The sequence below is a fragment of the Gavia stellata genome, chromosome 18, assembly GCF_030936135.1.
Source record: "Gavia stellata isolate bGavSte3 chromosome 18, bGavSte3.hap2, whole genome shotgun sequence".
In the NCBI taxonomy this organism is placed as follows: Eukaryota; Metazoa; Chordata; class Aves; order Gaviiformes; family Gaviidae; genus Gavia; species Gavia stellata.
Window position 1 is genome coordinate 14942360 of NC_082611.1, and position 22825 is coordinate 14965184.

At 35.9% G+C, this 22825-nt stretch overlaps 1 protein-coding gene across 11 annotated transcripts in view; it reads right to left on the minus strand.

Moving 5' to 3' along the window:
• RBFOX1 (RNA binding fox-1 homolog 1) overlaps positions 1 to 22825 on the minus strand; it is a 1305306-nt gene that overhangs the window by 29119 nt on the left and 1253362 nt on the right. For 8 of the 11 annotated variants that reach the window (XM_059826338.1, XM_059826340.1, XM_059826339.1 and 5 more), the window contains 3 exons: positions 20720 to 20852; positions 11111 to 11150; positions 2614 to 2678 (listed from right to left, as the gene is read on the minus strand). In XM_059826338.1, the coding sequence (XP_059682321.1) occupies positions 2614 to 2678; positions 11111 to 11150; positions 20720 to 20852 (238 nt within the window). Of the gene's footprint in view, positions 1 to 2613; positions 2679 to 6194; positions 6238 to 11110; positions 11151 to 20719; positions 20853 to 22825 lie in introns of all 11 variants that reach the window. The other 3 variants (XM_059826347.1, XM_059826349.1, XM_059826342.1) reach the window with 1 other exon arrangement.

Sequence of the window (22825 nt, forward strand, 5' to 3'; positions counted from 1 at the left end):
ATTTCCATGATACATCACTGCTTCAATAGTACATACTCACTGGTCCTCACTTCATTTTTCTGGGCATTGTTTACACATAAACAGTAAATATATTTCATGTGTAATTAAATTATATAGGGGCTCAAATCAACACTACATAAGAGTAGTGTATAAGGAGATATGGAATCTTCCATATTGTCAGAGGACAGCAGATGATTATTACATTGAGAAGAAAAGAGAGAAGCAGTTGTACTGAACTTATTTCAGCACTTTCAATATTAATAATTCACAAAAGTTGCTAAACTCAATTCATTAAAAAAATGAATGAAAAGTTAATCAAATTAAGCAAACTGTAGTTGTGAGTAACCAGAGGTATCCATGTTTGCACATAGTTGCCCATATGCAAAGAAATGTTTGAGCAGATTGTTATTTGGTCTGTACTCTATGCTAGTTTTAGAATTCTCCCATAAAGAAATTCAGTTATGATATTTCTAATTAAGACAAGAAACCATATTCATTTGGGGGAAGCAGGTCGAAGATGAGGGTTAACCACATTTAAAAAGAGAAGATAAATTAAAAAAAATCTCAAAGATATAAAATTCATTTAAGATATTTAAAATTATGCAGGCAAAGACAGGTTATTACAATTCTAATTATACACAAAGTGTATATGAAAATTAGACATTTAAAAAAAAAAATTAAGGATTGTAACAACTGTATTACTACTGATGCCATCTCAAGCTTCCTTCACAGCATTTAAGAGCACTATCTTCTTAGACAAATCCTTTACTTTTTTTGTCAGTGTAACTCTTAGTGCTGTTGACTCTCTACCCATAGCAGAACATGTGACCAACTGACGTTTTATCTTACAGCATTTGACTTTTTTTATTAGAAGGTACATTAATTCATAATTAAAGCATTTAAAAGTCATTTTGATATTGTTCAGTTTCACTATGTAATGTATAGGTTTTCAGAAATGCATTTATTATAGGAATAAACACCCTATAAAACGATCCAGGGACATCTGAACGATACCTGGCAAAAAATTACTCCCCACAGGAGGGTATTTATAATTTTGTCCTTTCAGTTTAGTAGGTTTTAGAAGCAGGAAATGTTTTGCATTACAAGCTCACAGAAAAATACTAGAGCTGCGACATGCTAACACACCTTTGTGGAAATGAAATGAAACTACTGAGTAGCACTTCACCTTTGTAGGTTACCCTAAGTAGAAATAGTACATCGCAAACAAGGTGCATACAGCACGTATCTAGTTGATATTACTGATCCAAAATTAATAGAAAGTAACTTGCTTACCTGTCTGACACAGCATGCCTCAGCCACACATGCAAATTATTTTATTCACATAACTTTAAAAAATATATCTTCATTACCCAGATTAAGCATTTGAAAGGCAAATATGCATGCATAGCATTGTAACATTCATAACATGGTACTTTGTTCTAAAAATACAGAATCCATGAACAGCACTTCAATCTAAGAAATAGTTCACTGAAATTTCTTAATCTGTTGATTTCTTCAAGAAACAGAAACATTTAAAACAATGTCTAATTTAGCACCTAAAGAAATTTTTCAATACGTATTCAAGACTTAAGAAATTATCTCCATGATTGAAAGGGAAAATTTCCTTATATCAGGAATTGAGAAATGGGACCTTGCTTCTTGCTGCTATTGTGAACCAAAATATATGCAGGTATCTGTCTTTCACAATAGACATCCTCCCTTCACGACTGTACACTCTTCAAGCACTTGAAAAGTACTAAAGATATCATAGATTTTGTTGAGGGTACAGTTTATGAAGAAAACATAGGATACTCTTTCTTTTCATCACAAAACCATGTCCATATGCTGCAAAGACTTAATTTTATGCGATTTGACAAAATCCTATTCCTACTGAAGTCAACAGCAATTTAGACACTGACTTCAAAGGGGTCCCGATTTTCGTCTTGCAAGACGACAGGTTAATTTATGTGACATCACTTTTAGTTTATAAAAGTTAAGTCTTTGCATGTTTCTCTTATGCAGATTTTAATAATCTTTTATTCCTGGTATTATTTCCACCAAATGTGGTTTAGATTTTGAGGATAAAAATACAGAGCAAAAAAAGAATAAATGCATTTTTTTCAGTATTTCAAAAAATCAAATGCCTGGAAAGAAAGCAAATGGAAAAAATACTGTTTTGCCTTGGAGAGTTCAAGCTTAGACACAGTTCATTCACAATTTCCACTGACTATAAGAATGTCAATGAGAATTGAGGGCACTCAATAGGTTCAGGTTCTAAATCAACTGAAATAATACTCCTAAGACAAATAATGATCTTTAGTAGCAGACCATCATGAAGCTGTACATATATTTATCTACATCATACAAGGGTCACAGACGTTAACTGGATGATCTACAGCTTGGGAATGCGCACATCTCATGCCTGATTCTCAATTAAGGCCTAAAATCTCTCAATTTATGGCTATTCATGGATTATAATAAAACAGCCTGCTTTAGATATCACAATTATCTGCAGAGCAACAAGACAGTTATGAGACTTCGACAAGGCAAATTTATAGAATCATCTTCAGTTTCCACTGGTCAAATATTTATTAGCAGTAAATGAGGTCTTACCTGTCACTGTAGGCAGCTGCAGTGGCAGTGGCAGGCTGGGCATACCGGTAGGCAGCATAACCACCCTGAAACACAAACTCACGCTCTAACTGGATTGCTACAGCACCTTAAAGACCATTTTGCAAAATTTAGCAACAACCAAGAGAGTACTGTCATGCCGTAAGTTCAGTCAAGGGGTTAAATACATCGGAAATATTTCAGTGAATCATTCAGCAAAATTTATCACCACAAACTTGTACTTGTTTTGTCCCAGAGATGAGGAGAAAGCAATGGACTGTATTCATCACCGTAAGTCTTTTTACAAGACATACCATATTCTTCCACAAGTTTCCAAGTAGCAATTGTTCTTATGAATGAGGTGTATGCATATTACTAAAGCGATGCTGACCTTTAAAGAAAAACTCAGCTAATAATCAATTCTTTTTTGTACAAAATACGATTTATCATGTCTGGTTGATTAAACCCATGAATTTGTGCACTCAATTAACACTTAATGTTACATAGGTTTCCAATTTATACATAAAATTATAATGAAGAAGCAAAATTCTCTTCTTCGGTGAATTAACATTCAGTTGTATGTAACAGTAATTGCAGCTGTTCAATTAAGCAAACAGGACAAACAAACACACATTTGAAAGGAACTGTGTGCAGTGATGCATTGATTATCAAACTGTGAAAACAGCAGAGCTTCCTGTTCAATGGACCACGGTGTTATATCAACCATTTCAAAATGATCTCGGCGTGCCAATTAACAAACAGAGGCCAGTCTCCACAGATAACACAAACACGATTTACGTTCCAATTAGAATTCAGCACCCCATAATCCTCTGGGACAGGGGACTTCTGTATCCCCTTTCCCACCTTCCCCACCTTAACAAAGAGTTGAATAAGAAAGTATCAGATCACTCAGCCTTGAGTAAAATTCACTCTTTTGCTAAAGCATTCGCTTTAATGGATTGATTTTTTCCTTCTCTTTTTTGTTTGGAAGGCTGCATTCACCCAGGATATTCTGCTGAAGCACGAAGAATAGGCTACGATGTGTCAGCCTTTACTGCAACAGTAGTACATTTTTACTGCAGGAACTTCTGTGGGTTTTCTATTTTGATTTTACAAATAAAAATTCACTCTTTTCAGAAAAGCAATTTCAACTACTTTTACAAGTTATTTCCCCTTCTACTACTTTGCTTGGTGGAACCGCTTTCGTCCCTAACAGCTGTAAACCTGCTTTGGTTTGAAGATTGGAAGCAGGTTGGGTTTGGAAATCAGTCATTCAGCTGATAACGTCACATCACCCGAAGAATAAACCTATGTTTTACATATACTGGCAGCTCATTAGAAACTCCAGGCCTTGAAGTGTCAACTTACTTGAGGAATATTCTTTCTGGCTGTTTCAAGTGCCCGCACAGAGAACAGGACATGTACCTCCCCGCTCCTGGCCAGCTCCCTGCCAGCAGCAGTTGTGTCACAGGAGCACTGGAAGAGGGCAGGTGCTTTCGCAACACCGTATATGCTGTCTTTTTTGCAGCAAGCTGCTTCTCTGTGCAAGCACGCAAGCGTTGAGAAGAAATACCTTCTCATTTCAGCACATTTGCTTTTTATAAAGCAATAGAAGGCTATTACTGTCAAAACCGTATAATAGGCCCATATTGCTTGCAGGTATGTGCATACAGGCAATCAGATGTCAAATAATGTCACCGAGTGCAAACTGAGCCAGTAGACAGTGAGGCTGAGAGATGACAATGCAAGCTGCACACTTGGTCTGGTTTCTGCTACAAGGAGAAAGGGGAGAGATTATACATATTTAGCCATTCTCCCCTCCTGGTTTTTGAGCGTTAAACACAGCACCTTTTTTTTTCTTTTTTTTTTTTTCTTTTTTTTCTCTTTTTTTTTCCTTTTCCTTTTTTCCCTGAGTGCTGATATGAGGGAGTACAAATGGTAGAAGTATAAAGAAGATATTACACTTCTTTTCATGATCCAGTCCTGAAAACGTGTGGCAGACTGCAAGTCATTCTGCAGTATGAAATGATTCTGTTTGCCACATGGATCACTCCTTTGCTTACCCTGCAGTCCATTTCTAAAACCCCTTATTTAAATGTGACAGCCTCTTCATTTCAATCCAACTATGCACATAATGACTCCCACCATGGTACAGAATTGAGAATGGGCCACCATGAGAAGTGTCAATGTTGCAATGTTCTTAATCGGACAAAAATAAGACAGGCCGTTCACACCCTGCCTGGCCTTAAATCTGCAGATGGTAGGCTCTGTGAGGATTGTTTATCTTTCCTTTATTTAACTATCACTAAAAATTGGTCAGTCTGTGAAGACAGGCCCTTTCTTGCTCCCTAAATATGAGAGTTACATTCCTTTTATGCTTACATTTTGATTTGCTTTCACCAAAGAATTGCTGCTGAACAATGAAGCTCAACTCTGAATTCTATTAAGATGCTTTGGATTCAACAATCAGTATGAAATTTGTAAGAGTCCTGGAAAGGCTGAGTCTAAAGCAATAAAAATAAGAAGAGATCGAAGTTATTGAATTTGCCTGAGTTCTTTGGAGATCTAAAATGCAGAACGCATTTGGTTATAGGAAAAATCGTAACTCCCTACCAGCCCATGTCATGATTTCATATTTTTAACATAAGCTATCATATAAATAGGCATAAAAACCTTCTAAGCAAATTATTTTTAAGGGGTTTGTTTTCTGCAGTTTTGGTGTGGTACTAAGTTTTCTTATTGTTTTACTTCAATTACTTCAGATGATTTATCATTACAACAACAAAATACCTGGAGGTACACTTCATGTTGGGAATCAGGATGGGAATCTGATTCAAAGCCCTGAACTCTAAACTTCTATGACAATTCTACTTTACAATTTTTCTCTAATTTTGAACTTGGCTGAAATGTTAGATGAAGAATACACTATTAATATTCACTACATATACATCTCTTGAGTAAGTAATACATTAAGTATTTATCTTCATGCCTTAGACTATATTGCAAAATAAAATATTTAGAACAAAATTATGTAATAATTACATAATAATAAATAACAATTTTCAGTTCCTATGTTTTAGAAAAGTTTTAGGAATGCTTTTTTTCCCCTCACTAAGTACATTCAAACAGAAAGTACCTGACTGTTATGCTTTAAATTATTATTCTGAAAATTCAGCTGAAATAATAAATTCAGCTAAAATAATTTAAAAGTGCTTACTGCCTTATCTGTGCTCCCATATTTGCTGCTTCCAAAAGAATGATAACACAATGTTACAGCAGCTTAAGGTATCTTAAAAAATTAAGTACAGCATCAATATACTTGCAGTCCAAATACAGAGGGATGGCTCAGTGGCATAAAATACTGAACTGGACACTCACAACAGTAACTGCTGTATTTCATGGGATGTGAAAAATATCTGTGATTTTGTGATAGAATCTGGAAAATAAAATGCAAGTGGTAGCCTATTCTTACCATTTATACACACAGACTCCATTTTCTCACATAATGATTTGAGTATTAGTATGATTTTACAAGAGTCTAAATGCAGCATAATGAGTTTTTTCCATCAGTCCGCATGTCATACCTGTGGTAACTTATTGCCATACACAGGCTCTCGCAATACTGCTCTATAAAGAAACAGAAATGTAATGAATTGAATGAGTAAGGAAAGAAGGATGGAAAGAAGAATGGAAGGAAACAGGTAAGGAAGGAATTTAGTCAAATTCCCCATTACAATTTTCCTTTCAATGGTTATACATCTCTGTGGCTCAGGCAAACTGAAAAAGAGCAGTGGGATCCGTGGAAGAGCAGTAGCCAACAGTTACAGAGAAATCTTAATCAATTTTAGAAAGAAATCGCAGAATTTTTAGATAGGATATGATAAAATGGAAATGAACAGAAAAATCAAATGCATCTGAATTTTGAAATAAAATGTGTATATATCTGTAGTAAGAACAATTTCCACAAAAATGAGTTATACAAACGCACATCTATAGATTACGAAACCATGTATACATGTGTGCACCTCCTCCTAAAACACCTAAATTACTTTTTAGCTTGATCTCACATGTACTGACAGTGTTTATTGTAGATACAGATAAACTAAGTGACTCTAAATGATGGATCTTTTTTGTTACTTTTTCCTATTACTAACATATTTAATAGTCTATGTGAACGTTGACAATAATTTTTCTTCCATTTTTACTTCCTATACCTCCTTTCACTCAAGGATCTCAAAGTATTTTCTGAACAGAAATTAATCAACGTTCAAAACCTTCTCTAGTACTGAGAATTATATCTGCTTTACTAGCCAAAATTAGAGAAATGGGATTAAAAATTGGCATGAATTATACCCAGCCCTGCAGAATATAGAAAGTATATTCCTCCACTCATATGATATTGAGGTTTAAACAGTATCTGTTCTGCTCAGGGAATAAAACTTTGACTGGGAGAGTTAAGAATAAAATATCCACCATCTCCTCGTGCTGGCTCAATTTCTGGAACAGGTCTACGTGAAAGGTTCATGTTATTTCTATATTGTGCTCCCAGAGGTACCTGTTGCCTCAGAGAAGCTCTTGGTAATATATCCAAACTGATACCACCTGTATTAATTCCAACCAAATACAATCACCAGGAGTGATCAAACAATTTTTTGAATGTAGTATTTATATCACAAATAAAGATCAGAGAGATGAAAAAACCTTTCATCACTAGATCTCAAAACTTTTAAAAAGCTATCATGGAGTGTTCCAGCACATAGAGCACTAGGAAGAACAACTCACTGCTCCTTGGGGACTCTTTTGCCCTTGGAAAAGTAATTTCTCCACTTCTCGTGCTGTTTCGGTGAGTCACAGGAAATGGCACATCCCTTCATTTACAAAACACAAAAATCTTTGGTTCTTAGAAGAAAGACCTCAGTGCTAACTGCATATCCTTGCTTTTCACGCTAGAACAGTGCCTTTCAGGATATCTGATTGCATCGATGGACTTCTACCTAGTATCAAGGGAACGTTGCTTAGATAATTATATCTGCTTTTTCCTTGGGAAAGAAATACATGCTCCACCCTCAATACCATCCTAACGTTGAAGTAAAGGAGATGGCAGTAGCTATTGATAATCTCGTTCATACCCCTAACCACAAAGTATGCCTTATTCTTGATCAGCAGCTCAGAAAAAAAATCTCAAACCTACATACTCATACGTTGTCACAGACTCTCACCAGTTGCAATACAACAGGTTCAGAATCCTGAGAACAGGTTAGGAAATCTTGCTGTGAACAAGACAACTGACTAATGTACAAAGTTAAACCGTATTACCAAGGGACGACTGAAGCTGGTGATGACAGAGTTTGGAAGTTTCTCATATTTCTTAGCCTTCCCACATTTTAGGTGTGGACTGAAGACTGATGTGTTCTGAAAACATTCTTTATGACAATGGTAAAAAAAAACCCAAACAGATTTAAGATAAAGCAGAGCAATAGCGTAGAGCTATTATTCTGACTGCATATTTCTGCATCTGTTACTATTTTTGCTTCATTTTGTGGAGTGTATTTTCTTATCTTCACAAGTGTCAATCTTCATCTAGGAACTTCTATATTTGCTGGCAGGCAACCTTAATTCTCTTTTAATGACTTTTTCTCTTAGTGAATCAATACTTAATTTTAAAAGGTCTTCCTTACTTCCTAATCATCTCCTTTACTTTTCCAACTCAAAGGCACATTTAAAAAGGAATTCAATAGCTCAGCTATTTCAGAGGCATTATTACATTTCATATAGAACTATATGAAATACAGAATATATTATATTACATCTAGAATCATGGCTGTTGATTTTTCATTTTAGACTGTACTTTCCACCTATTTTTATATTCCTATTATCTTCTATTCCTCTGGTTAGTATCAAGCAGCTCTGGCTATTTGCTGTTCTTGGTTCACCCTGCAGTTTTCACCCAACCAGTATCTTTCTGTGTCTTCCCTCCTTCCTTTCCACAAAATCGAGCCATCAAAGGCTATATTGATAGCTAGTTATGAAAGGATTGGCATGGTCCATATTACTGTTGGCACTCAATGTCATCATATCAAAATGAAACCTACTTTGATATAATTGTTAATGCATTTTTTTGGTCTGGCTTTTCAGTACCGTCTTCCTTTTGTTTTGCTTTCTGCGGTATTTTTAAGGTTCCTTTCTCTCCAGTCTACTATTAAAACCTACGCTGTTTTTTTTTTTTCTCTTTTTTTTCCACAAAGCATTTGTTCTTTCACAAAGCTTCAGCTCCGCACTTAAAATGAAAAGCTGAGTAGAACTATGTCATAATCAATTGGGATTTAATAAGTAACTTGGTCTGCTGCAAACTAATACACTAAGAACTAATACACTCTGAATTGTAAGGTTTCTTTTGAAAACAAACCAGTTCTCTATCTCTCTTTCCCTCCCCTGCAAAATGTTTTATATGCAAGAAAGAACAAATGTGAAGAAAAAAATAAATTATAAAATAAGAAGCTTCGTACATTATAAAAAAATTGTACAAATTTACAGAATAGTCTTTTAATTCTGTCAACTGCTGTAAAGGTGAACATTCTGCAGCATTAAGAGAACTAAGAAATGCAAATCAGAAATAGAAGGTTGCAACTGAGTGAAAACCAATGCACCAGTATAGTTATTCCATTTTCCAATGCACATGACTATTCCAGACAACAAAACTGAGGCTATACTAGCAATTAGTAAATTCTTCGGTATCTTCCTCATTGAAACCACTTTCCATTTGGAAACAAAATGTTAAAGTCTGTGAGAGGGTGTGAGGCCACCTAAAAATAATATTGTCAATCACCAAAAGAAATACTCCTATTTTTCAGCAGCAGTGGGTTCCAAAACTACAAACTGTTACATTAACATTCAGTTCCCACCTATACTATCACACTAAGCAATCGTGAGAAAGATGTCTTGCTGCCTTTCAGATTTTCGGGTTGGTAAACTGAGCAAAATGGATGTCACATTCTTTTGACGGTTTGAAGAAATACGAAAATTGGAAACCACACTTGAAGAAATTCCACACTGTACCAGGTATCCTGTATATCTCAAAAATTCAGCAGCAATGTGTTTAGGTGAGATTAGAGCAGCATACTACACTTGAGCAAGCCTTTGGCAAATGGGTGATTCTCATGGGTTGTAAACAATATGTAACTGATAACATCACTAAGTACATAAGTACATAGGGAGAGAATTTTAACCCATGCTAATTTATTTTAGGTATATTTTTAAACTACACAAATGAATTTTCAGATAAGTATCAGCCTCTTTCTACCCCTATCAGAAAAACAAAACCTACTCCATCCATAAATTCAAACTCTTTTCCTTTTTTACATAAAACTTATTAAAAAAACCCTGTTCCTGTAGAAATAGTTCTAAAAGATAGCTGATAATGAATACAAGGAATGTCTTCTAGCACTACCTATTGAGTTTTTAATATTCATACCAATTTCAACTCATCCCTCTCTTTATATTTCAACAGAGACAATACAACGGAAGTACAAGTAGGTTAGAGAAAGTTGTCTGGTGAAGTAAAGATGATACCTGTAACTTAGGTCCAGATTGTTTTCTCAAAATAATAACAAATGTGAAAGATTACTGGAGCATCAGTAACATAGTTTACATCTACACATTTGAAAAAAGCCTGTGAACATAGGGTATAAGAATTAATTATTTTAGAAGAGTGAAATTCAGCCTTGACCACCTGAAACCTTTTGCATGGTCAGACATAAGTAGCCTCTTTATATACATTCAAGGTAACAACTTCAGTATTGGTAAGAAACTTAAAAAGATATTATTTGAAAGGAAATTGGTGACCAATGAGGTGAAGGAGGTAATGATGGGCCCAGGGCGATAAATCCTTACTAACAAATATAACCACTTCTTACATCATGAGCAGTCTCTACCCATTTCATTTAAATGGAAATAAGTGGATTTTAAAAAAGCAGATGGAAGTCTGCTCAGATTACAGACAACACATAGCCATATCTTACACTTACTATGTAATTAAGCTCTACTATCACCATGGCACTTATGTATACCCAGTGTTGCCTGGATCTGGGAAATCTGTATCTCTCCATAAAGTACTTGCATACTTCAGGTATTAATAATACTCAGCTTGCCTTGATTTTTAAAAATGAGCTTTTGGGGATTTGCAGAAGAATGTTTCTGCTTTATTTTTATTTTTTCTTTGAACTTCAGTTTTGAAGGGAGATGCCCCTCCACACGCACACACATTTTATCACATCTTTTTGCATTCGTTCAGCATTTGATTGAAGAGTTAATTCAGCTCCACTGAACAATGATAGATGTAATGAACAGAAAGGTCTTCCAATGTGAGAGATATTCTTCTCAATTCTTTCTGACAAGCAAGGGATGGTAAATAGACAAAACAGAGTCAAGCTAGGCAGCAAACTTGTAAAAAGAATGACTCTGGTAATGTACAAGGACAGCATGCACATCAATGAATACTTACATAAATGTCTGCACCATAAAATCCATCCTGGTATACAACACTGCAAGGATGCACACACAAAGAAAAACATCCATATTAGTGCATTTCCACATGCAAATGCCACCAACCCCTGCACAGCTGAGGTTAGTCTTGTCACAAGAACACAGGGAGGGGGGAAGGAAGGCACTCTTCACATTGGTTAAGGAGGTTGGTAGTAATTATCAGAAGCGAAACTGTACCAAATACAACATCTTATAAAGTATGCCAAACGCTTAGTCAAAGAGAGGCAAAGCATGGCAGGATTGGAAAATACTTTGGATAAGGTTTTGGGTTTGGGTTTTTTTCTTCTTTTTTTTTTTTAACCAACCACATATTGGCAGCATTTTTTCTATAAAAATTTTCAGTGGGCCAATCCTACGATCAGTTTTATTACGTTAACAAAATGCTATCTCTTAAACGACTACTTTCTTGTCCTGCAATTATGTCAACCCTCTGAAACAAAGTGGTAGTTATCATTACTTAGATGGAAAACAAAACAAAGCGTAAGTTTACGTGGTGAGAGGAATGTGTGAAATAATTATACTGGTGGTATTCTACCCATTGGGTCAAATCTCAATACCTCAATGTACACGCAGATGACAGTATTCATAGGTACTGCATTGTTGGCTTGATACACCTTTCCAATAGTGACAACAGGTCTGTTAAGAATGTCATGGTGTTATTCTTCTAAAAAAAGTATTAACCTTCCTCACGTTATCATTTTAGAACTTTGGCAAATATGCCCGTGGTTCCGAGCTCCCCTGCAGTTTTGGTTGGATACATTACTACTAATCTGAAAAAATGTAGTATTGTTATATTGCTGTTAACAGTTTACCCAGAGACTGCTGCATTTCAGCTAAGACAAATCGTCATTGTAAATAGTTCAAATTTTCGATTCTAAACCCTTCAGGATAAATTACATAGTACGACAAAGATGGCTTAAATGATTACACTAAATAAAACTGGAACTACACTACAGTGGCCTACCAATTACACACATTACATAAGCCCTGCAATTTTACATTCATTTGGCAGTTCTGCAACTTCAAATGTGTATTTCCAATATCAAAAGCAACCCAAGCTGTTTCGAGAGCTAAATATGAGAGCACACAATAGGTTTTTTGCAACAATATTTTCGATTTGGGAATACTATTATTTGGGAACAATAGTTATTATCACGTTTCTAGCCTAAGCTGTTTTGCAATTCCAACAAGAATTTTCATGTCAGAAATATAACTGATCTATTGAGGTCAATGACCAAAACCCACAGGGCTGAGCTAGTACGTGTCTAAGTCAGAATCACTTGAGAAAATCATAAATATGCATGCATACATGCGCATAAACCACATTGATAAAACCACATTGATGCTAAAAGTTTGCTACGGAATAATAACGTGTAAAAACTTGGCTCCACTTAAATCACAGCGTCTGCCATTTTCTTCAGTAAGGTCAGGCCTTTACTCATGTCTTTTTCCATTTATTATGACTGCAGAGCAAAATACGTCAAACCTCGTCTACGTGGGTAGCGTTCAGAGAGCTTGCTATTTACATTGTAGTGTACCTTCATTTTGGTTTTGATATTCTGATTATTTTAAAATATTATATGTTTTTCTTATACCTGTTTGCACATAAGAAATGAAACATTCCTCATGACTGCGAGGTAGAAGTACACAATCATGAACAACATGGAAGGAGTTTTATGAGATCATATACAAATGATACAAAGTTTACTGAAGACGAAGGCCCCACAACCCCCGGTTCCGCCTATCTCTGCGCCACTCATGCTGGGAGGAGGTGGATGAGTTGGGAATGAAGGAGTGAAGTGGAGCCTGGGAAGAAGGGGTGGGGAGGGGGGGAAGGTGTTTTAGGTTCTGTCTTTGTTTCTAACCATCCAACTGCATTTTAAGAGGCAATAAATTAAATTAATTTTCAAGTCAAGTCTGCTTTGCCCATGACGGTAATTGGTAAGCAATCTTCCTGTCTTTATCTCAACCCAAGAGCTTTTCCATCTTACTCTCTCCACCTATACTCTTGAGGGGGAACGAGAGCACAGCTGGGTGAGGGTCTGGCGGCCAGCCAAGGCCAACTCATCACAGTACATTAAAACATACTACTTTCAATTATTATTAAACATTGCTACTCAGAAAATAACGCTTTAGAGAGAATATGTGTCAGAAAGGGGACCTTTTTTCTTCCTCCTCTTGGTGACCTGTGGATATACAGTGAAGATGTCGCAAGATGAACAGGGGCTGATACATTTTGAATCCTCAAGTGCAGCTGGCTGTAACCTTGGATAGGTTACTTCATTCACCCAGGCCTTCCTTTTACATATAACGCTCCGTGATGTACAGACAGAAACTTACTTTGATTTCTAAATATGCAACTGCTTGATAAATATTATACTGAAGGAAGTACCCAACACTAAAATGAGACATGAATGCATGACTCGGTCATTAACCACAGTAAGTATTAAGATGAAGAGACAGAATCAGGCAAATGAGTATAACATTCCCAAGCAGGACATGCACTATGAAAACATATCAGCTGATTTTATCTTATTTCCTCCATATGGTCTTGTAGTATGATAGTGATGTTAAATATAAAACGTTCTGCTTCTTTTGAAGTTTGAAGAAAAGTAATTTTCTCACTTTCACAGATTTTCAGAGGATGTTTTCTCTATTCACTGTCCTTGTCATTTGTTGACTCCTGTGACTGAATCTCACCAGTGAAGTCAAATGTATTTTCTAACAGCACCCTTCATCAGAAGGACAAAGTGTAAACCACCAAGAGCTATGTTTTGCTCTTGTGCTTTTCTTTCCTTCAGTATATAATTTTCCAAAGGGTAATTTGCTTGGTTTATCATCCCCTTTTCTCTCTCTGAAGCGGTAGGCAGAAAACAGATGCTAAGTCTCAAGCATGGGAAGAGACTGAATGCATCACACAGGGACCCACCTCACCACAGCTCCTTTTACACTTTATATTCAAAATACTGTCTTGGCAGACAGATAAATCTTGAGTTCCTTGTAAACCAACACAGGGTCTGGAAACAGCCACAGTATGGAAATCTGAATTAACTTCACCCAGGAATGGTTGATATGTTAATGCACTACCTGAGGCCATTAAAATAAGAACAACAAATTTGGAGGATTTATTCAGTTGTATTTTATGATTTTATAGAGCTAAGGAAAACTCAGAGAAGAGAGAAATCTTGATTTAATAAGAAAATGTGCATCTAAATAACATCATATGTGGCAATCATTTCCTGAAATTATTTTTCTATAAATATGAAACTGTTTTCTCACCAACTATTACATATCTGCTTTGCATGGGTTTAACGGCTTTATTTTAGTCTCTGTGTCTTATAACCATTTTTTGTAACTATATTAAGACAAACTCTTTACTAGTTTAGATTCCACCTTTATAATATCCTGGGAGGACTACATCTGTCTTCGTTATCATTTTTCTATCCTTATCTTTCAAAAGGATTGGGTTGAATAATCTATCAATGACATAAGACGACAATCCTTGACTGCACAAACCTTAGTTCAATAACTTCATAGCAGCTGAGTATATGTGGCCCTCAGCCATACACGCAATCTGCCCAAGTTAACATAAATAACCTAAGGCAGATTAAATGCATGGAGTGATTGATTCAGTGTAACAAATGGGCATTACAATCATGATTTCATTCATTGCAATAGGAATCATGGTTATAGTTTGTTATTTCCCCTCCATCAAAACTAAGAGAAAGCACTTGAGGAACAAAGTTCTCTGTTTTCTGATTGCCAGTAGGGTCGCCTTCACTGCCCTACACATGTTTTCCTGTTTTTGGTCTCGCAAATCACAGTATACCTTTTATATGAAACCTTCTATATGAAGTCTTCATGAAACAAATAATAGAAGAGATGTAATTACAACCTGATTTAAAATAAACCAAAGAAAAGACTGAGAATTAAAGTAACACCTTTCAACACTCTAGTAACACAGCTTTCACTGTTGTAAATGTAGAACTGAAACTCTTGTATTAGGCTGTTTCAACTTTTTAGAATGTTCTCTAATTCCAGGTTCTTGTCTTTCCAGTTTCAACATTTTCTGCCACAAACAAGTTATATTATCTGCTTTGGAAAATTAGTTGAGGGCATTGCTGCAGGGAACAAAGCTGGAAGACATAAATCACTATGTGCTGGCAAAACACATTTTTTTTTCTAACAATTGCACGTATATACAAAGCACAGAGTCCAAAGTAAAAGGAAGTTTCTGTGAGCCCAAAGAAATGTATTGGAAAAAACCATAACCACCGTGGTAGATGTACTAGCTTATATTAATTATCCTTCTTAAATTCAGAATAAGGTGTTGGAAAAATAAAGCTTCTTTTTCATTTTGAATCAGTTAGAATATAGCACTTCAAAACAATTATTTTAACAAAGGGGAACAGTTTCTCAATAGTCTCTGTTACTTCTCCTCTACCCCCCCCCTCCAGTTTCACAATTTTATTTAGGGTTGGGGGGTTTTTTTATTCTTTTCAAAGAGAAAAAAGCATATTGCTATCCCATTTTCTCAGGAAAGATGCCGGAACTGGAGATATGGACCAAAAGCTAATTCTCCGTTAGCTTTATCAGAACTGGAAGGATTGGAGGGGAAATGTGAAGACAAATTCATCACACGCTAAACTTGTGAAGAACTTGAGGCAAATGATGCTGGAATAGAAGGGCTTCTCATTAGTTTTACTAATACTGCGATCTACTACTACTATCTGCTATACATACTGCCAGATAGACCGTGACACTGGCTTTTCTTGACAGCAGTATAAAGATGGAGCATCAAACTCATGATTTTTTATTATTTGACACATGATTTTCAACAATGCTGAGCTATTGGTTGCTGCAGAGTTCAAAAACAATTCCACGTATCAGAATCAGATAACCTGTTTTCGGTAGTTTGCCAAAGAGAACAAAAATGGCTTCTACCTCCTTTCTTTTGGCAATGTAAGTACTGCCAACTCCATCCAAAATCTGTCATAAGAGTACCTTTACTAGTAGCTTCTACTTTACTAGGACATTTTGTATACCATTAGTAGGTACTTTGTTAATAAAACAGATAATCCTAGAAAGACATAGGTCAAGCCAAGACAACATTGGTTTTTACATTGATTTTTTTTTTTAAATAATTTAAAAATTATTTTGTACAAAACACAATCTATTACCCAGAAAGAAGCCTGCAAGAAAGGTCAAAGAAGCAGTAAGCTCAAACCCTCCCACATGGAAGCTGCCCCAAGAAAGAAGGTATGAAAAGAATTTAGTCAGCTTAAAATAGTAACTGCTTTGCTCCTCAACCAAGTTACCAGTCTCGCTGTGAAGGGCCCGGAGAGCCCCCTGAGATGAGCAGGCAATAGCTCACAGCTCCACAGCTACATCCTCCCATACCGACAGGCTCTGATCTCCGTGCACCTCTCATGACATACACAACAGGACCATCCCTTGCTTCTCTTCCTCCTGCAGCACAGTGTGGAAGCTAAGCTCTCCATACAATGTCCATCTCCAAACTCTTTAAATTTCAGTGTTCAGTTTTCTCACACAATGAAGCTTTACGCCCTCCTTTCAGTTTCAGTAGGGTTTTATGGTACATAAATGAATTAGACATACAAAGTTATGAGTAAGCTGCACATTGCAGTATTTCAAGGCATTAGAAATGATGCCACAGATGCTAAAAATGAAGTATTTTCCATGAGCTAGTAAACAAGAAACTATCTCAAGGAATTAGAGAAATGCCTCAACTCGCAAGAAAAGGATCCATTAATTATTTATGTAGCGCTACATATCTCATGAACACTGACTTAATTTTTAAATGACAGATTTTAAAGCATGTGTGCTGTTCTTTGATTTATAAGAAAACAATAGCCTTAAATACGGCTATATTCAACAATCTTCCTCCCACCTAGCAAAGTGTGCCATATTTGCTGTTTCCCGTAACTGTGGGGCACAGCAGAAGAGAGCTTTCCTTATGAATCACACTAACTTGTTTTGCCTAATGACCACAAGATCTTGATTTCCTTACTGCCATTTCTTAACTTCGTTGATAAACAGTTTCTAAAAAAAGGTTACAGTCAGTATCAAACAGGACACCGGTGAGCAAGAACAACTACAGATTCAAGGGAGACTGAATAGAAGGAAGGCTTCTGTTGTAGAGTGGGGAATCCTGAGAGAGTGCTGCTGAGATAAACGCCAGTAAGCAGCATGTCAGACTAGTCTAAGAAATACGTGCTCTTAGCTTTACAGTTGATTTCCAAATTTAAAGCAAAATGACTCAGTTTCAGTTCCAAAACTTTGTACTATAAACAAGTAAGTGTGAAGAAGATTATTTCAGATCAAGTATTATATTTTATTTCAGTTATAAGCTTTCTAAGGTTAATGAAATAAAAGCAAATGAAAAAGGTAATTTCAAACTTCAGCTTTATATTTTACAACTACAAGTGGGGTTTTTTTAAAAAAGAAAAGTAATATTTTTCTAACTAAACATTGCTGGAATTCAATGTAAATTTATAATTAAAGTTATATCTGTCATTATACAAAATAAATATCTATTTTTTATTTTACTGATTGAAAATATTTCAGTATGAAACTGTTTGCTTGACTCTAAGGCTGGGGTCCTTCCTTGAGTGAAAAATGAGAAATTGCTACTGAATGAATTGCAAAACAGCATTCAAAGCTTTTTCCATTTTTCTTATCAACAAATGATATTCCAAGTTGTTTGCTTCCTTCTGTAAGCTGATTCATTCTCTGTGAGCTCTTTATTATTTCTGTAATTTTCCTTGACTCCTACTTCCATTGTGACTGAAAAACACATTCTTATAATTTATTCTCATTGATTAAGGATGTTTTCTGATGAAAATATCTTTTTACTTCCTTGATAGGTCAGAGTACATAATGGGTGAGCACAGAACAAAGCATTGCAAAGAAATTCCAAATTGTACTACTGTATCAGTGAAGTTACTAGCACAAGAACTAATACACTAGGCCAAAGAAATTATTTAAGAAGAAAGCTTTATTAATCCAACTGTGGATCAGTGCAACGGAGGTATGTATTATTTCTGCACTGATCCATGAATTACAAAAGTTGGAAATTCGTTTTGTGCATCAGAAAGCAGTGCCTTATTATAAAGCATAGGTGAAAATTCAACCTAATATCTGAACTAAGACCTGTCTAAATTAAGACAAAGCTTACTAATCGCAAACTTTTGCAGAATCCAATTGTGTTAGAAAACATACTGACTGGCAAGTGAGCCCTAGATTACTAAGGGTTCATCTCAGACAGCTCAAAGTCATCAGAATAATGAGAAGATGTGACTCCTGACTGATGCAATGCATGGCTCCCTCTGAAGTCAGCTTTAAAGACAAGTCACGAAGGTAGTAGGTGAGATCTGTCCAACCTAACTGTCAAACCATCCTGCAGAAGAACATCAGACTGCTGAGCTGACCTCTTGGAAAAACACTGCCGAACCTGACCACAGTGCAAAACTTCTGTATTAACTTACAACAGGAGTTCACAATGCTTATACATCTAATTTACTACCTAAAAACGCTGAAAGGAAGCAGTACAATTACATGAGAATATATATGTATTACACTTGGAAATTTAATTCATCCTGCTGAGTCACTGTACTAACTAAACTATAAAAATTTATATAACACAAACACAGAGCACCCACATGTGGCCCCTTAAATCAAAGCAAATTTAAGTTACTTACTGGTCTGAAAGTATTTACTCATTTTGCATATACCAACAAAAAAGTATTGTCCAATTCAGAAACTGTATCACACATAGCTGGTATATATTTTCTTATATTACTTTATGACTTTGTATTAAGCTAAAGTATTATGTTCATGACACCATGAAACTGGTAATAACCCATGTTGTTATTTTGCTACATATCGCACACTGTGTTCAAATTGAAGAATCTCTTTTTAAACTAAGTAGAGATGGAAAGAGTCCACTTTCTTTATATGCAGTATCCAATTCACAGCTGAGACATTCATGTTGAAATTGGCTCTTGTAGGGCATTCTAAACTTGTTACCATCACCACCATGTACAAATACCTGGACTAACTCTAAAGGAGAGTCTGGGCAACGGTAGGATAACTTTGGTGGGACACTGTCCTTGTCCAAAGGTAATTCAGGCAAACCTTCAAAAACCATGGGGTCTTTCTCCAGTAGTGGTAATATTATTCTGCTTATTAAACTACGCAAAACACTTCAATAAAAAAATACACTTTTACAAAATAACCTGATTCTATGGCATCATTTTAATATTAATTTTTAGAACATCTCATTTCTCTGAGGTGTTAACCGCCCAATGTGAAGGAATGGTCAAAGTGCCTGTCCTAAATATCCCTGAAAATTTAGTTCAATGGCTGACTGACTAGATTTGCAATGCTGTCTAGAAAAAGACACGCCTTTTGGCTTAACAGAACAAAGGCTTCAGGAGAAACTGGGGGAACTAGTGAAGGGCACCTATCTTGGACCGTAACAAAGTAGAACAGGGTTGTAGCACAATCTTGTGGTGCAAGCTCCCTTACAAGGGAATATCCACAGATGAGCTGTGGAACAGGACTGTAGTGAGGGCAGAGAGAGAGAGAGATCACCTTCATCCAAAACTTTGCAAACCCTTCCTGACCCTTTCTCAGAAAGAATTAGTTGCTCTACAGAGAGGTAGTGACATATCTGCCACAAATTTTTATGACAAAATACTGTTCTGGCCTAGGATCTACCCAGGTTTCTGATTTTCTAAACTTCCCAATTTCTTAATAGCTGAAAATCTTTTGACAATGCCAGAGGACTTTTAAATATCATATGCAGCATACAAAACCTTTCTGTGTCAGCATTTACAGAGCTACAAGGAGAATTTGTTTCTTCCTTCTTTCCCTCAAAAATATACCTCAAAAAATTTATATATATCCTCTGAATTAACAGAAGATTCTTGGGATTCTAGAAATTATTACTATGAATTTCTCTCCTTTGTTCCTTAGTTTTCTACTCGGTTTTAGTAAATGTAGGTCACTGACAGTGAAATCTTAAGGTATTATTTAAGCAAACGTACTGAAAAACACATGGCCCTGAGAGAAGCACCCCAAATTTCTATTGTGGTAAAGGTGTCAACTAGAAAAACTAAACAAAACACAATAAAATTAAAAAAAACCCACCACCACTAAGCCTTCCGGTCCAGAGACAACTTTCAGTGGATGATTTGAAGAAAAAGAAGTCAACTTGATCCAACCTCCTTAATAACCAGATGTTTGCAATCATCAAAAATATATCTTTAGCTGAAACAATTTCTCTGTTCCAAAGCATTCAGTTTCTAAGAACATTTACATAACAATATGTGACATCTGAAATGCTTAAGGCCCCCAACCATGGCAGTACAAATTACAGTCATTTTTCAATATTCCGTGCAAGGTGCCCCACTTCCAGCACTGGGATTGGTTGCATGCTGCGCTGGTTTCTGCGGCGAGACATGAGCAGCATGCACCACAGTCACAAATAGTTTGTAGTCTTTGGAGATTCATGCTAAGAGGTAAAAGAGGCTGATCTCCTTACCCGCCGTAGGCTGGAATTGGAGGGGGGGGAGCTGCTGCACGAAACGTGTTGTACACCGTGCGACCTCGGCCTCTTAGATGTGCACCTCTGTAAGCAGCAGCTGCAGTTGCAGCAGGGTAGGGAAATCCTGGCACTGTGAAGAAAAAAAGAGGAATGAAAGTCAAATACCCAGATCAATCTAGCATTTTAAAACACGGGTAATGTAGCAGCGTGTTTGTGCTTATATTAAAGCTTGCCTGTAACTGGATGAGGGAGTTGGCAAATAAGTAAATCAGTCTTTTAACCAGAGGCCTCATCTTTTTACACAAAATCTTTGTATGCAAGCAGGAGACAGCAAACTGGGAATTTAGGTGGCAGTATCAGAGGTGGCTCTGATTCTCTTAGAAGACACTATTAAAAATAACGTTGTTTTAGCCAACACTGCTGACAGGAGACTCTCGAGGTCCATGTCACCCAGTTCAGGCTCAACTTCATAACGCCAGCGACATTTCCATCACATTATTGGATCTATCTTCAAAAGTCAGCCCTGCTTTGAGTGGGGATGAGGCGTTAGACCAGGTGACCTCCAGTGATCTAAATTATCCAGTGATTCTACCAATCTAACAGCGCTTTACTTTTGTTAAAAAATTGATTATTAACTGGGCCTTAATTGTGTACCAAGGGAAAGAAAGACAGAGCAAGATTTTCCTCGGATTTTGGGGGTGTACTTTGTTCATAACAGTACCCGTTATTTCTTCAAAGGCAAGAGTCGCACAGTTTGGAAATATCTATATGAATTCAGATAATATTCAGACCCAATAGAAACAATTTAGACATATAAAAAAGAAATTAATTTAGACATTTTTATATTGTCATTGCAACTAAGTGTAAACATTAATTACCATTCCAGGTAGAAGTTGAAATATTTTAATCAGAAATTGAACAGTAATACAGTACTACTAAGAGGTATTTTTCTGTAAAATGTCTGTAAAACAACTCTCTTCATAAACTTTTTAATTGACTTTTTAATAAAAAAGAAACTTTCATCTTTACTTTCTCTGCCAGTTTTTTAACCAATACTTCATGACTTCATTTCTCCTTTGTACATATATTGCTGGCCAATGTTAGAACAAGTATTTTTGGAATGAATTCATCAGTGAGACAGGGAAAATCAAATCCAGCTCTGTTGGCACTCAGGTTACTTCAGTTGTGCTTCACTGTGTTGATTTTTTTTTCAATTTGTAAATAAAGAGATAAAAGAAATAAATATTGCTTAGCAAACCCCTAATAAGAAGCAAGCAAATGGAAGTAATGATGTATAAAACAGTAAGTTTTTCAAGTCTGAAATACAAATTGATGTCAATCCAATCTTTCATCTGTTTTAGCATTAAGTTTTAAAAGACGCCTTGAATTTGAAAAAGAAAATGAAAAATTCACAACTTGTAGACATCACGGGCTGAACGCATGAAGGAAAACACTGTAATTATGGTGACTTCTCCATTATTGCCTTACTACTGTGGCTTTTGGGCTTTGCTAAGTTCCTCTCACTGACAAAAAGGTTATACAGTAATTCTGCAAAGATTCACGTGTCTGTGATACCACATAAAACAACCTTACAGAGATACAACTAAATTAAAACGGTCTTTTAAAAAATATTTAAAAATATTAATTTAAAAAATAAAGTTTAAAAAATATTTTTATTCCTTTTTCTGTAAAAATAAGATGTGCCAAAATCAGAATGATGAACTTGCAGAACTCAATATACTGTTGATAACTTTGCAATCAACTGCATTTAAGAAGGCTTAAAGAAATAGAGTCGTGGAAAGCATTTTTTTGGGGAAAAAAGAACATATATATCACATACTTAGAAATTCGGACACTGTTAAGTACTTTTGCATAAGCAACAACATTGAATATTGAATAGTATAAATACAGCAGTGCTAGAATCATGACCTACTCATGACCAAGTAACTTTTGTCCTTTTCCTTTCCAAGGAAACAGTCTTGCGTACAAATTAGTATAACGTGCATATGAAAATGTAAAAGGTAACTTTCAGCAGACTGAAGATATAAATAAACATCATAGTAAAAAGATATACAGGGTGTGTTGTAGTTCCTCTGATAGAGT